General features: G+C 40.5%; 2 protein-coding genes across 6 annotated transcripts in view; both read left to right on the top strand.

Annotated features, from left to right (window-relative positions):
• LOC111582512 (adenylate cyclase type 9-like) overlaps positions 1-9,230 on the top strand; it is a 43,074-nt gene extending 33,844 nt beyond the window's left edge. The window contains exons 7-10 of one of the 2 annotated variants that reach the window (XM_023291217.3): positions 1,878-2,037; positions 3,040-3,182; positions 3,362-3,385; positions 3,768-9,230. In XM_023291217.3, coding sequence (XP_023146985.1) covers positions 1,878-2,037; positions 3,040-3,182; positions 3,362-3,385; positions 3,768-5,130 — 1,690 coding nt within the window. In that variant the 3' untranslated portion in view covers positions 5,131-9,230. The remainder of the gene's footprint in view (positions 1-1,877; positions 2,038-3,039; positions 3,183-3,361; positions 3,386-3,767) is intronic. The other variant, XM_035957669.2, reaches the window with a different exon arrangement.
• Positions 9,231-10,570: 1,340 nt separating this feature from the next.
• Positions 10,571-16,104, top strand: part of crebbpb (CREB binding protein b) — a 34,820-nt gene continuing 29,286 nt past the window's right edge. For all 4 annotated transcript variants that reach the window (XM_023291216.3, XM_023291214.3, XM_023291215.3 and 1 more), the window contains exon 1: positions 10,571-11,417. In XM_023291216.3, the coding sequence (XP_023146984.1) occupies positions 11,333-11,417 (85 nt within the window). In that variant the 5' untranslated portion in view covers positions 10,571-11,332. The remainder of the gene's footprint in view (positions 11,418-16,104) is intronic.

Here is a 16,104-nt window from a genome sequence, read left to right as displayed (position 1 = left end):
ACCAAAGGTTCCTGATCCAACCTCCACACCAGGGCTGGTCCAGAGCTGGACTCTTCTCCTCTGTGGTTCCCGGTGATGGAACCAGTTACCAAACTCTGTTCAGTCTTTCAGAAAAGACTAAAACTAGATCTTCACTGAACATCTTTAACCTGACAGACTTGTATTTATGATTCAGAGTCATAAAACTAGTTCTAGTGTGATAATAGGACGTTTATTCTAGTCTGATTGGATCCTTGCTGGGTGGAAAAGCATCTGATAAATTAAACTGTAGATTTGTAGACTCCCCGTCTCATATGAAAAGAGGGAGGAAGGTAATTTCAGGGAGCAGAACTCTTAGAAATAGGAATAGAATGGAGGAATGAGGTTTTTCTTCAAGCTGCCTCTCAAGTGATCTGATTTCTAGAACCCTGAAACAGAGAAGCTGAATGTGTTTGTCTGAAGTGATCAGAAAATGGTTATTTATATTTCAGTGCGTAAGGAAATATACTAGTTTATGTGATAGTCAGATGCTCTTTCTGCTTTCTAACTGAAAAGCTGCGTGGTCGGCGAGCCTGCTTCTATAACTTGTATATTTCAAAGGTGTTCTGACAGAGAGGAGGATGAGCAGAGGGAGAACCACAACAGGAAATGATGGAACAGTCACTTATTTTACTACTACCACCTTAGGCAGAAAGAAAAATTATAAATACCATCAACAGATATCAGAAAGCCTGAGAAATATCACAGTAAATAAATAATAAATAACATCAACAGATATCAGATTATTACCAACTTTATGTTCAGTGTATATTTGTCCACCACAGCCATGATATTAGATATAAATTCATCTGAAATAATTCATGTCTTGTTTGGTGACTATCTGTGAGAGAAGCTGTATGAATAGAAAAAATGGTGTAGACCAGGGGTGTCCAACATGAGGCCTGCGGGCCAAAAGCGGTCCTCCAGAGGGTCCAATCCGGCCCTCAAAGTGTAAAAATTCCAGAGAAGACATTAACTGCAGATTGTAAATTAGTAAAACTATGAATTTAAAATCATTTCTAGACCATGACAAATTGTTTTGATCATAAAGTAAAATACTAGATTGTTTATTGTTCTTTTGTCATTTTGTGTCTCATTTTTGTAATATTTTGTCTTGTTTTTGTTGTTTTTTTTTGGTCTTTTTTTGTCTGACTTTAGACGTTTGTCTCGTGTTTTTGTTGTTTTGTTTCTCTTTTTGTCGTTTTGTGTTTCCTTTTTGTCTCACTTGTGTTTTTTTGTCCATTTTTTCATTTTATTCCTTTTTTGTCATTTTTGTCGCGCTCGTGTCCATTTTTTTGTTGTTTTGTCACTTTTTTGCCAAATTTTATTTTTTTGTTTTTTTTCATGTCATTCATCTCATTCATTGTCATTTTGTGTCTCATTTTTGCAGTATTTTGTCTTATTTTTGTTCTTTTTTGTCTTATTTTGTCTGATTTTTGTGGTTTTGATCCTCCAGTAAATCCTCTCTGGTTCAGTTCCAGATGACTAAATATTGTGTTCCTTTGTAGACACTCTGTGATCTGGAAGCTGTTATGTGGAAATGATAAACTGAGGCTGAATGTTGATGAAACTGAATTTATTTTTCTTGTCAGGTTGTTCGTGATGTTTTGTAAAAAGATAATTCCTTAAATTTGAACATTTTCAGAATGAACTTTATTGCACTAAAACAAAAGAAACCATTAGGATTTGTGGTTATTTATGGGTTATTATGCTGTGGTTTTCCTGGTCTGTGTTTGACCCCTGGACTAACATGAGTTTGCCAGCCCTGTAGACGGTCATATGTGGAGTATTCAGTGTGATTAGGACATTTCTAACACTTGATGTTAATGTGAACAAGTCTTCCTGTCTCTCCCCTCCAGCATGGCTTTCTACCTGGACAGTGTGCTGACCTGCACTCGGGTGCTGATGAGGTCCATCTCCGGCTGGATAGTGCGACACTTCATCGGCGCCGTCCTGGTGTCGCTGCCGGCGGTGGCGGTCTTCTCTCACATCACCTGTGACATGCATCTCTCCGTTCAGGTGAGTGAATCCTGTCCCTGATAAAGATCACACAGGTGTCCAGATGACCAGGTGACCCATAAACAGGAGTTATAGTCCCGATGCAGCGGTCATGGGTTCGAGTCCAGCCCATTTACTGCAGGTCATTAACCCACTCTTCTACCCACGTTTTCTGTCTCTCTCTCCACTGTCCTATGCATGATAAAAGTGAAAAGGTCAAAAAAATAACTTCACACAGGTGTTAAATATCGGTTTTGTTGTTTGTCTTGGTTCTACTGCCAGTAAAACACCTGCAGGGCTGATAAAACTCGCTGACTTATGTATTACACCTGGAAAGAACAGCGTCAATGTGGTTCTCAGTTTGGAAATCAAACCAACAATATTTTAAAGTTTAATATACAAAACCAAGAAATCAGTTCAGTGACAGAACTCCAGTTTGTTGGGGTTGTTTTAGACCTTCAACTTAGATTTAATCTCCACTGAAAGAAGATTTCAAAAACAGTTTTAAAGATCTGAGCTGCTTAAGTTAATCAGAACTTATATTCCTGACCAGGCAGCCTACTGTACATGAACACTATGATCGTCTTCCAGATCTCTACTGTCTCACAGTCTGGGCTCAACATGAGTTCATTAAACCATCAAGCTCGGTGGCATCACTGTCTTATTTAAAAAATGACATTTATTGAGTTCTGAAAGCTTCATTGATCTTTGCTTCATCAAATTAATCTTTAAATGCCTCAATAAATCATCTCCTCTGTGGATTCATCCAGACAGCAGCAGAAGCTCCACCAACAACAACATCTGACTGCAGAACAACATCTGGACAGACAGCCTGTTCAAAGCTGCCACATCTGGAAACAAAATTAATATGTTAACAGATTTAAAAACTTTTACAGCAAGGATGTACCACCTATGACACCTATAAATAAAACTAAATACAGCACCTGTGCCTCAGCATGATAAACTGCATAATTTACATCTCCTGTTTCTTCTAACGTTCCTCTCTGACCCGTGTTCTCCCAGTTCACCATGTTCACCTGCTGTGCCGTCATCATCGTCATCATCCAGTACTGTAACTTCTGCCAGCTCAGCTACTGGATGCGCTCAACGTTGGCCACACTGGTGGGACTGGTGCTGCTGGGCCTGCTCTTCAGCGCCCCCTGCAGGTATACACATATTAATGAGAGGAAGTAACCGTTTATTGTCCTGAAATGTCTTTTGTGTGTTTTATGTGTTGGCTGATACTGTAGAGATGACACCAGGTCACATGTCTGTTTATGGATTTTATGGGATGTCTTGATGTAAATATTTGATGCATTATTTGTGTTGCTTATTTTTCTTCCAGTGTTGCTAAGAGTCTGTTTTTCTGGTAAGTCTGATTATTGTTAACATTTATAGTCTCATTATTTCAACCTGCATTCACATTATTTCACATTAAAACAGGACAGCAGAAAGCATTAAGAAAGACAATGGCTTTTATATTATTGTGCCTTTATTACATAGCAATAGTTCTGAAAGGACAGAACACTGGAGAATGTAGGACTTCAGGATCCAGCTCTCTGCCAGCTGAATTACTCATTCTGGTAGACGTTTGCTGGTGTGATGAACAGTATTTATTTTAATGAGGTGTGTTAGTTCGTTACCTGTTTCTACAGAAGCTGCAAGTTTTAACAAGAACATTATTTGTTTGTATCTCCTGTTGATCTCTGCCTGTTGCTCTTTTCACTTTCCCTCCTCTGTCTTTCAACCAGGTCTGATGGTCAGAACAACAACAACAACAACAACAACAGCTCCATCGTCATGTATGACCTCCCAGTGGACACTGACCCACCACCCCAGCCCCAGGACCTTCTAGGCCCTGAGGCCTGCGTGGCGTTCTTCCTGCTCCTGCTCCTGGTCTGGTTCCTGAACCGTGAGTTTGAGGTCAGTTACCGTCTCCATTACCATGGCAACGTGGAGGCCGATCAACACCGCATCAAGATTCAGAACATGAGGGACCAGGCCGACTGGCTGCTTCGTAACATCATCCCCATCCACGTGGCTGAGCAGCTGAAGGTCACCCAGAGCTACTCCAAGAACCACGACAACGTGGGCGTGATCTTTGCCAGCATTGTTAACTTCAGTGAGTTTTATGAGGAAAGCTATGAGGGAGGTAAGGAGTGCTATCGCGTCCTCAATGAGCTGATTGGTGACTTTGATGAGCTCTTACGGAAGCCAGCCTTCTCAAACATCGAAAAGATCAAGACCATCGGCGCCACCTACATGGCAGCGGCTGGACTGAACGCCCAGCAGTGTGCTGATGCTGTACATCCTCACGCCCACCTCCGGGCTCTTTTTGAATTTGCCCTTGAAATGATGCGAGTGGTGGATGACTTCAACAAGAACATGCTGGGCTTTGGCTTCAAGCTTCGTATTGGGTTCAACCATGGGCCTTTAACAGCTGGGGTGATTGGCACCACCAAGCTTCTCTACGACATCTGGGGAGACACCGTCAACATAGCCAGTCGCATGGATACTACAGGGGTGGAGTGCCGCGTTCAGGTCAGCGAAGAAAGCTACTGTGTGCTCAGTGGCATGGATTATGACTTTGATTATCGTGGCACAGTTAACGTGAAAGGCAAAGGCCAGATGAAGACCTTCCTGTACCCTAAAAGCAGTGACAGCGGCCCGGTGCCTCAGTACCAGCTCTCCGTCTCACCAGAGATCCGAGCGCAGGTGGACGGTAGCATTGGACGCTCTCCCACCGATGAAATCGCCAGCATGGTGCCGGCAACGAGCACGACCACAAGCAGCACCAGTACCATGGTTCCCAGTACCAGCACCGGATCATCTCCTGTTGCAGGGATAAGCCATGGGAAGGAGGCATACGGCCGGGAAAGACGTCCTGCCACAGAAACCTCTGCTGCCAGGAGGTCAGTGTCTCACAGCGGCCTCACGTCTTTACCTACAACCAACGTGGAAGGAACTCCTCCCTCCTCAGAGAACAAAGAGCTCATCATCTCATCATACCAGCAGGACCCGCCCCAGAACTCTACAAGCTGTCCCAAAGACACCAAGAACGACCAGTATGAGGATGGATATGACAGTAGTGTTGGAGAATTAACCCGACTTTAAGAGTTTGCTCCTTTTAATATCAACCCTCGACCCTTTAAGCTCCAGAACTGCTCTTTATCGGTCCTACAAGTAGAGACAGAGGGTGTGGAGGAACCACATCCCTCTTCTCATTAGCCAGGAAGCAGGTTGTTTTTAGTGTAAATATGATTGCCTGATGTTCTCAAAGGTGCTGGGTGGACCATAAAGAAGGTCAGAGGCATGGGAAGATGTGCTAGCTAACCCTGGACCTTCTCCCGATCGCTACAGATCCCATCGTCTGCCATTAACCTACTTGATTATCTTTACTCCTTTAATCTTGATCATTTCTTTCATATATCTTTTAAGTGCCTTTAGACTAGAATAATATGTAGACTAAGCCTTTCTGAGTAAGGGAAAGACAACACAAAGGGAAAATTGTAAAATCTGAAACTTTTGGAAAAAAAATGTTGCTTTTGTTACCGGTTTACTTTTTAAACTATGTTTTGCTATGATACTTTTGCCTTTTATCAAAGAGGAGAGAAACAGCGTAAGAAGCATCTCAAAATGTGTCAAAAGAAGGGAAATGAAAAAGATGTTAGTCTGAGATATGTACTTGTAAAATCTGCACTAGTATGCTGCAGAGCCTGTGTCCACATTGCTCTGACATCCAGAAACCTGTTGAGGGTGGCAGGACTAATCAGTACAGGCTGAGGATGAGCTGTGTGAGTGTGTTAGCATGCAGAGTGTGTGTCTTTATCAGGAGATTATGCAGCTTTAATCAGGAGAGTTGCCTAAAAGTTACTCAGATGAACTGCAGGATTACAAACCCTTCAAAACTGCATTGGACAGTAAAGGTCTGTGCTGATGGGGCAGCTTTTAGTCTCGACACTGATGGTCTCAGCTCCATTTAGTCAGCATGCTAGCAGCGAGGCTAACTGCTGCTGCTGTTTGTGCCCTTCACTCATCATCAACACTCTGGTGGGACCTGAAGCTCCTGTTGATGAGTGTTTCAGAGGATCCTACAGACCACTGGTGAACCTGTAGAGTCTTCAGACGTTAGGTGGATGAGAGAAGCAGCTGCCTAGGGTTGCTATGGGTTACACTGTGTGTTAGTTGGTGGAGCTTTTCATGGATAATCAAAGTGGAATGTCACTAATAAAATCTAAATGTGTTTAATAGTGTTTGTTGTTACACAAAACTTGAACTGTTTATTTGAGGCACCCCTTTCTACTTGATTATTTGAAGGACAATCCTGGATGCAAACCGCTGGACGCTTCTGCTGCTTCATTCTTTCAGTGGCATGAATGTTAAAGCATTAGCACTGTAAATACACAGACAGTGCACTGGATGGATCCAGATCCCCAGGTGTTTGGTGTTTTGGTTTTATTTCATGCTTCACATCTTTCTTGCTGTTACATCTCTCTCTCACTGTTTCTTGAAAAAAGATTGTGTGCTCAAAGGCAAAAAGTTTCACCATGAAACCCACTTAGTTTTCTTATTTATCACATCTAGATATCCTGAACAACACAACCTCATGTTTTTAAGTTTCCTAACAAGACATTTTTAGTAACATGACAAATGTTGAGGAAATACAGAGAACCAATCTGCCTTCGGTTATTGAACAATATTTTATGTTTTCTGCTGCATTTTAAATGATGCTAATAGTTAAGAGTTAGTTTGGTTTGTTTTCGAGTAGCTTGTGCCTTTTAACTTTGACTCGGTTTTAAATTGCTTTCATTTCTTAATACAGTGAACATCTCTCCACAGCATGTGCTCTGAGAATGTCTGTTCATTTTAGTAAACTTTCCTAAGATCACCAGATTCAAGCAGTGCCTTTTCTACATACACTATATTGCCAAAAGTATTGGCTCACCTGCCCTTGACTCGCATATGAACATAAGTGACATCCCGTTCCTAATCCATAGGGTTCAATATGACGTGGGTCCACCCTTTGCAGCTATAACAGCTTCAACTCTTCTGGGAAGGCTGTCCACAAGGTTTAGGAGTGTGTTTATGGGAATTTTTGACCATTCTTCCAGAAGCACATTTGTGAGGTCACACACAGATGTTGGACCAGAAGGTCTGGCTCTCAGTCTCTGCTCTAATTCATCCCAAAGGTGTTCTATGGGGTTGAGGTCAGGACTCTGTGCAGGCCAGTCAAGTTCATCCACACCAGACTGTCATCCATGTCTTTATGGACCTTGCTTTGTGCACTGGTGCACAGTCATGTTGGAAGAGGAAGGACCAGCTCCAAACTGTTCCCACAAAGTTGGGAGCATGGAATTGTCCAAAATGTCTTGGTATGCTGAAGCATTCAGAGTTCCTTTCACTGGAACTAAGGGTCCAAGCCCAGCTCCTGAAAAACAAGCCCACACCATAATCCCCCCTCCACCAAACTTTACACTTGGCACAATGCAGTCCCACAAGTATCGTTCTCCTGGCAACCACCAAACCCAGACTGGTCCATCAGATTGCCAGATGGAGAAGCGTGATTGGTCACTCCAGAGAAGGCGTCTCCACTGCTCTAGAGTCCAGTGGAGGCTGCTTTACACCACTGCATCCCATGCTTTGCATTGCACTTGGTGATGTATGGCTTGGATGCAGCTGCTGGGCCATGGAAACCCATTCCATGAAGCTCTCTGCTGAAGCACTGTTCTGGAGCTAATCTGAAGGCCACATGAAGTTTGAAGGTCTGTAGCGATTGACTCTGCAGAAAGTTGGCCACCTCTTGGCACTATGCTCCTCAGCATCCACTGACCCCGCTCTGTCAGTTTACGTGTCCTACCACTTGGTGGCTGAGTTGCTGTCGTTCCCACACACTTCCACTTTCTTATAATACAGCTGACAGTTGACTGTGGAATATTTAGGAGCAAGGAAATGTCACGACTGGATTTGTTGCACAGGTGGCATCCTATCACAGTTCCACGCTGGAATTCACTGAGCTCCTGAGAGCGAGCCATTATTTCACAAATGTTTGTAAAAGCAGTCTGCAGCCTAGGTGCTGGATTTTATACACCTGTGGTCATGGAAGTGATTGGAACACCTGATTCTGATTATTTGGATGGGTGAGCCAATACTTTTGGCAATATAGTGTATGTACAAAATAAATGTAAGCAAACCAAACCTTTGACATTAATTTGATTCCTTTTGCTGTATTTATTTGTCAGATGTGCTTGTTTTAAATCAATACCAGTGGTGTGACAGGTTCTTTTGTCCATGAGCACACAACCCTTCTACTGTACAATAAAGGGATGCTTAGAGTAATTATTATTAAGTGCTTAATGAAGGTCATGGTGTTTGAGTGTCAGGTGAAGCATATAAGCTATGTTTCTTTTTGTTTTGACTGGTAAGCTCTTTTAAATAATGTGTTTTTTTATGAGATCTGAGCGATGAGATGGAGCCATAACGTCACAGATTTGAATCCCTCCTCTTTGTTTCCCTGCAGACATATCTGCTGATCTGGTTGATTTATTGAGATGTAAGCGACTTTCTGACCAGCAGAATGGCACACTGGGTAAAATTTGATGCCAAAGAGTGTCATTGCCATCCCTTATTATATCTTATTTATTTTCTTTTATATACTGGCTTAACTTCTTCATTTGCAGGTCATTTATATACTCACTGTTAAAACACGATTGCACAAGGCACTCACTTTTTTGTATAGTATGCCTTTGAATTGTAAAGCATTTGAGCATTTTCTATAATTTATATAAGCGCATGTTTTAGAGTATTAAATAGTCTAAAGAACTGAGTAACTTTAACCATGCTGGAGTAGTACTTGTGGGTTCTGTTTGCCTGCATGTGTGTAAATCATGTGTGAGTGTTTGTAAAACTGTGTGGTTGTGTGTAATTTGGGAGGGACGCTCCAATCTGAGCAAGAATGTAATTTTAGTGGACTTTTATCACTGCAGAATGTGTGACATTCTAGGACAGAATCAATCAGTAGAGGTTTCCCTTTTTCAAATTCAAAGTAGCCAAATAAAATGAGTGAGATGCAGGAAGATACCTGCTGGTAGGAAGTACCGGAGTACTGCTCCCGCCAAGTTTTAACCAACTGTTGCTTTCTTTAGGTGTGTTTTTGTACATAGCACGCTAACAGGTGAAGTGAAAGTTAAAATTGAATAAAGTCAGTTGCTGGGAAATGTTGTCCATTTGAATTTATAGCCTGAACATGGCATCGGGTTGGGAGTTTACCGACGACGGACTGAAACTGTGGAAGTACATTTACTCTTATGAATAAGTAGCTGTGAGGTACTTGCACTTTACTTCAGTATTTCCTTTTTATGTTACTCTGTGTTTACACTTCATTACATTTTAGAGATCGTACTTTCTTCTCCACTTGGAGGATTTTTAAATGTTCTATTTCACTGTATGTTTTTATTTATTATGCTACCCTACAGGACATTAAACCAGCTTCGACATTAAATGCAGCATACACATTGTTGCATCATAATCCATCAATATAATGGATTACACAGACACAGGAGGCTGTTTTCTGTAGAAATTTTAATATAATTCTCCTATAAAGATCAAGGAGTGTAACTCAAGTGAGTTGTTTAAGAAGGACTTTTACTTTTCACAGAATATTTACACTATTTTTACTTAACTGAAGGGTCTGAATACTTTTTCTGCAGTGTTCTTTACTTGTGCTCATACAGGCTGATAACAGAAAATGAAATTAGCGTTTGTTTAATCAATAATGAGAATATGTTTGGAATATGGAAATAGTTTTCATAGACACTGAACAGAAATGATTTGAATTTTTCAACAACTGAGGCTGGTGCAAAATTAGGTATGAATTATTCTTAACCTTTTATTGTTCAAACATTTATAATGTTATTAGACATATATGAACAGTAGAATTTAAAATTATACCATATATAATCAGAAAAATGCACTAATAAAAGTATGTTTCCCTCTAAGAGGATCTCATTTTATTATGTTAGATATTTCTGAATTTTATTCCTGATTTTTAATGATATTTATCAACGTGGAGATAATTTCAACTGCTTTCAATAATACGAATAAGGCAGTAATAGCTGATATAATGTTATGTAATGCTATGTTGTTTTTGGGTTGTTTTTTTTTTTTTTGGAAGTGCCAACAAAGTTTCGTTGCAGAAATGCAATGACAATAAATATCCTTGAATCCTTGAATATAAACTAAAATTAAATGCAAATTATTTGTTTTTAAAAAATATAAAGAATGATAAAATTTTCGTACTGAAAATGAGTCCAAGCACCTCCAGATTACTTGGAATGAATGTACTTACTTGCTTTGCAGTGCTGGTATTGAGTGTTTTTGTTTAGCAGCAGGTAGAACATTTCATTTCTGGTCTCATTCCACCCCTAGAGGCAGCTCCACGTACGTCCTCATGACGCACGGTGCTGTCGGGTTTACGTCAGGACGTCGCAGCACGTCGCCCCCTCCCCCTCCCCCCTCAGTCTCGCTGGGAAGAAAAAAAACTTTTTTTTTTTTGTATCGGAGGAATCAACAGCCGCCATCTTGACGCGGCTCAGAATCGGGATTTCGGGGGGAGCATTAATTTTAAAAACCGACCGGAGCTGCCCAGACCGGCATCAAACGGCTTTTTTCGTGCGGAAGATCGAAGCTCTAGCGGTTCCGATCGGGATTAATGCGAACATGTGAGGGTTCTGTGGGTTTTTATCGTCTCCAAAGCCCACTGTATATTTGATTTCCCTTTTAGAGAGCGCCGCTTCTCACCGTATCTCCGTCCCGAGACGCTGAATTTACCGGGAGACAGCGACGAGAAAAATAATTCACCTCATAGGAAATATTTTTTGAATTTAGATCTTTTTATTTAAGCCAAAGACAGATTTTATGGCTGCTCGTTTCGACTGCGAAAAAAATGATTCTGTACAGACGTGAAACCGGCGATCTGCGGACAAAGGGATTTGCTTACGCTTTGTATAATATTTTATGATTGATTTTTATTTATTTTTCTCGGACTGAAATAATTTTTGGACGTAATTATTGAGGATAATTATGTGGGTGTTGGGTGTTGGATTATCATGGGGTGATCTTCGGCGGCGGAGCGTGGCGCTGTTGCCTTTCTTTTGAAGCCTTTTTCTCCAGGCAGCATTTCGCCAGTCAAGAAGAAAAACTGTGAAATTGCTCCTTTACGCTAACATTAGTGGAAGTTAGCGGACATTACGAGCCAGACGACCGGGAATCTGCTCTTATTTCCTGCGTCAACATTCATTGATAATAGTCACCGGGCAGGATGGCTGACAATCTGCTGGAAGTCGGGCCCCCCACTGCAAAGCGACCCAAGCTTAATTCCCCCCTCTCCGGATCGGATGGCCCAGGTAAGCCCGGACACCTTTCTGACACGGACCGGACGGTCACTTCCTCTGCTGGTGCTCAGTAAGACTGCATCAGATAAATAAACGAGCTAACAAAAAAACACACAGGATAATTCTCCTCTAAGTCCCTAAAGTATGATTTTAGTCTTATTTTTCATTTCATTCATTGACAAAAAAATCAATACAACACATAAAGTTTCCAACTTCTGAATGAAAGGGAGCAGAAAGAAGAATAAATATCTGTAATCTGTCCCTTTATAATAAACAATCCGTTTATAATAAACATTAAAAACAAACTAAATAAAGTCTGAGAGGCTGCAGACACTGAATTTTCTCTCATAACAAATACCATGAGACTTTAATTCCGTTTTTAAATCTTGCTGTGATTTAGATTCTTTTGATTCCTCGTCTAGATTGTTCCATAAATTGACCCCTTTCACAGAAATGCAACGTTTCATTAATTTGGTCCTAAATTTATTATTATTATTTTTTAAGATCTCTGTTCCTTTAAGTTACTTTATGTTTTTGCAAATCTGTTCTGGACATTGACTGGTGAAGTGTCTCTGTGAGCTTTATGTCTACTCTGCAGAATACTAGAATCTACTATGTCTGTTTTAATGAAGGAATAATGGGTTTATTGGATCTCTATATTCTTTTCGACTGATTATTCTTATTTAACAGCAACAGAGGATTCTCCCATTTTTGCAGGGTTTCATAGTTAAATTTATAAACCAAAATGTGGCCTTGTCATAATATCTGAGAGATGTGTGAATAAAAAGTTGACAGGGTGTCTTTAGGATCTAAATATTCTCTTAGCACCTGCACTTTAATACACATAGCTTCATAAAAATATGGTGATCCCCTTTGAGTCCCTCAGAGGACGTCTCTCTGAGATGCAGCCTCTGTGGTGGGAATTATTCCTCCTCATTGACACCTAAGCTGTGCAGATTTATACAGCGCTCAAACCTTTGTTGTTTAAATGAAAGTCAGCCAGCCACCGGAGGATCTGCCTTTTTTTAACACGACCGAATGCTTGAATTAAAAGTGATCTGAGGGAGTAAAGTGGGAGACTGCATTTGTTTTGTGCCTACATCCAACTTCTCTGCTGCCTCTTTATTGGGGTAGGAAATGCTCATCTTCCAAGGTGGAAAAGCTGCTGGCATGTAAAGCTCAGAATCAGAAAGCAGCCGAAGGGTCTGCCTCCTCACCAGTCCAACCCGCAGAACTACTTCCTCACTTACCTGGAAGAATTGGAGTGTTAAAGTGAAAGTTATATTGTTTTATGAGCTTCAATATCTGATAGATTACTTAATAAAGTTGATGGTTTGCTAGTTGTGAACTCAGTCTCTCTCCCATTGTTGTTGTCGTCCGCTGATTTGTGTTAGTGACTGAGATATATAGTGTTTTATTGAATTGTTTGTTCGACGTGATGAGTTTATATTATTTATGTTGCATTTATTCCTCAGATTAGATTCTCATAGAACCCAGAGAATCTGTTATAGAACATTTACAGTCCTCATTATTTAGTGAAGTCTTTTTTTTGGTTTTGATCATTTTTTTCTTTCAATTGAAAGCCCGTCCCCTGGGCGTGTAACAGGTGTATTTAGGAAAGATCTTGTTCAATCATGCAAATTTGCTGATATTTTTTGTTTTCAATTACTGAGTTGTGTTTGCCTTCACATCATTGAGAAGGAGTTGTACTTAACAAACTAAGGACAGAATACTATAAAGATCCCTTTAGTTTGTTGAGTTCGCCCTTTAAATTAGAGCACAAAATATAGATTTACTCAATAATAAACAACTTGTAGCTCCCCAGTTGCATATTTCCTGTTGCTCTAAAATTTCTTAGTGACTTCTAAAAACTTAAACTGAACTTTTTGGATCTGTTCATTTAATCAAGACCTTTTATTTCGTGTTTGAAATCATTTTACATAATCCGAGACTCACAGCCTGAAAAATGGATTCAACAATGAATCACATAGATCCCACCTGAGAGAGATTTCAGTTCCAGCTCAGATAAAATCACAGCTCTGGAAACCGCTCAGTGCACTTTTACTGCAAGATTCACTTCTGAATCAAACATTTTTTCCAGTTAAAAATTTAAAACACAATTGTAAATATAATTGTTAGTTACCGCTTCCTCTACACTTTAAAGCCGTTAGTAAAACTCTTCAGCGTCCTGATCACATCCCAGCTGTGCACCTGTTTCCCCAACATACTTTCTGTGTGCTTAAAGTAGCTTTCACGGTACTGTTGCTAACAGTACGTTCCATCTAATTTCAATAAAGGAAGATGTGAGAATGCACAGTGAGTCTCATCTTAAACAGGACACATACACACCAGTGATGCTGCCTAATTTAAATTGTGGTGGAGATTGGACACGTGTCTGTCATTAGCAAACAGCTGATGGATATGAATTTCTGCATTTGGTCTGTCTGTCGTTGGCGGCTGCGTTATCTAGCCGGCTGGCCAGCCTTCAGTCGTGGTGGCTCATCCTCTGAGAGGTGACAGGAACTTCCACTGGGCAATAAAGGAGGTGGATGCAGGGTCTCCTCCCCCACTGCTGCCAAAGCCCTGTCTGTCTCACTCAGCTTTCACACATGAACTCAGTAAGCCAGTGTAGTGTGTCTTAGAGCTGCTTTCTTTGAGGTCCTTGAGGTATAATCAAGGTATAAAGACGGTCCTTGAATTTGTGTGTTGAGCATAAATGTCCAGAAAAGTCCATGCAGATGGTTTGCTGTTATAGATTTCAGTCTCATGGTCATTGGTGTTGTTTTTCCATAGACCTGTGGCATGAAGGAACACTTTATCCCTAAATGCTCATCCTGGGAACTACGGATGTTCAGATCAGAATTTTACATCATAAATTCTACATTGAAATTCATCAGGTCAGATACAGTTTTCAGAATAAATGAGGTGAATACAATAAATTCACTGGTGTTTGAATTTCAACAGCAAAAATTCAGTAATGATTTAATTTAAAAATTCAGCTGCTGCTGAGATTCAGATCATTGTGACAGTTATTAACCCAACATACCCTAATGGTTTTGGCTTTCTGATGTAAATTTTTATTCTTGGTGGTTGAATTGATGGTGAAGACGTCTCCTTTTGTTGTATCCAGCCTCCTGCATACTGAGCTGATGCTCTCAGGCAGATTAGCGGTGTTTGATGTTTATGTTAATGTGTGACAGCCTTTATGATGCTGGAGTCTCGTGTCGGTGTGTATTTGTGCCCGAGGCCACGGGCCGGTGTCGGCCTTGTTTTCATTGGTGTGGATGAGTGGGCATGTCGGCACCACAGGCAGCAGCTCTCAGCCTGCTGCTCACCTAGCGGGCTTTTCTTCTTCCTCTGTCTGCCGTGTATGTATGATTACTATCCCCTGGCTGAGCATTCTTTAGCAGCATATGTATTAGTAGACATTAAAAACAGCCAAGTGTTAAAATGTTGGCTTCCATTTGCAGACTAGACTCGGCATCTGCTGCCTGAAGTCTCCGCTGAGCTGGAGCTGATTGAGATGAGGACGAGGGGTGGCGGCACTGGAGGCCAACAGGACATCTTTTTTCTCCTCCTGCTCCTAAACTTTGTACTTGACAAGACTTTCAGCAGTTTCCTTTATTCACATCTTGAGTTGATTTGCCCCAGATTAAATAAAACTACTTTTTTTTGCTTCAGAGATTCCTCAGACCAGTTTATATTTTGTCCACTTCTCTGAACAGTGGAGGTTTTCATTTATATGGTGCAGAAAATGACTGCAGTTCCTGCTTTATGGGTATTTTGTGCCACTAATTTTCACATCTTGAAGTCATCTTAGTTCTTAAAAACACCATATTAAAAAAATTTACAGATTTGTGGCCAGTGAAATGTTAACTAACCACGTTAGCTCAGTTTTTAAATATACTGGTAAATTTTCTTATACTTCTTTTGGAAATTGTACCAGTCTGATAAAGTTTTCTATACTAACCTGTTCTTAATTCAAAGGCAGCCCACATACACATTTTTAACTTGAGAAAAAAAACTGAATTTTAAACAAGAAGACAGATTATCACATTATATATATATATATATATATATATATATATATATATATATATATATATATATATATATATATATATATATATATATATATATATATATGTATTGCCATGAATGCGCAGGAAAATGTTCATTGTTGTTTGGAGCTCAGAGACAGTGGTTTTTAGGGTCACACTGAATGTCACACAACTCATTTAAGGGGGAACCTTTTAATTTGAAGTTCAGAGCTTAATTGCTGTGGTGAATTTAAATCCTGTATAAACAAATTACCGTAGAGTGATGCAAAGCTGTTGTTTCTCAGTTGATCACTTGATTCTTTCCACGGCCAGATTTTCGCCTCAGCAAGGCAACAGCAACAATCTATGTGGCCAAACATCACTAAAACTCACCAACCTGTTGGAGTGCACATGGGGATTCTGTTACATTGAAGTGGAATACTATCTATAAATGAGAAAAATGTGAAAATGATAAACAACTACAGACCTGTTCCCTGTCTTCTTCAACACAGGTTGCCTGCTGCTAATATTGCTTTGCAGTCTGTTAAGCTTTAGAAATCTGACTGTTGTAGTCTTTCATAGCTGAACGTTTCTCCACAGCCCTGTGTCGGTGCTGGAAACCTTCTCCCTGCACCTCATTATCAGTCTGCTATAAGGGC

Source organism: Amphiprion ocellaris, chromosome 19, assembly GCF_022539595.1.
Source record: "Amphiprion ocellaris isolate individual 3 ecotype Okinawa chromosome 19, ASM2253959v1, whole genome shotgun sequence".
Taxonomy (NCBI): Eukaryota; Metazoa; Chordata; class Actinopteri; family Pomacentridae; genus Amphiprion; species Amphiprion ocellaris.
This window is presented reverse-complemented; position numbering and strand designations above follow the sequence as displayed.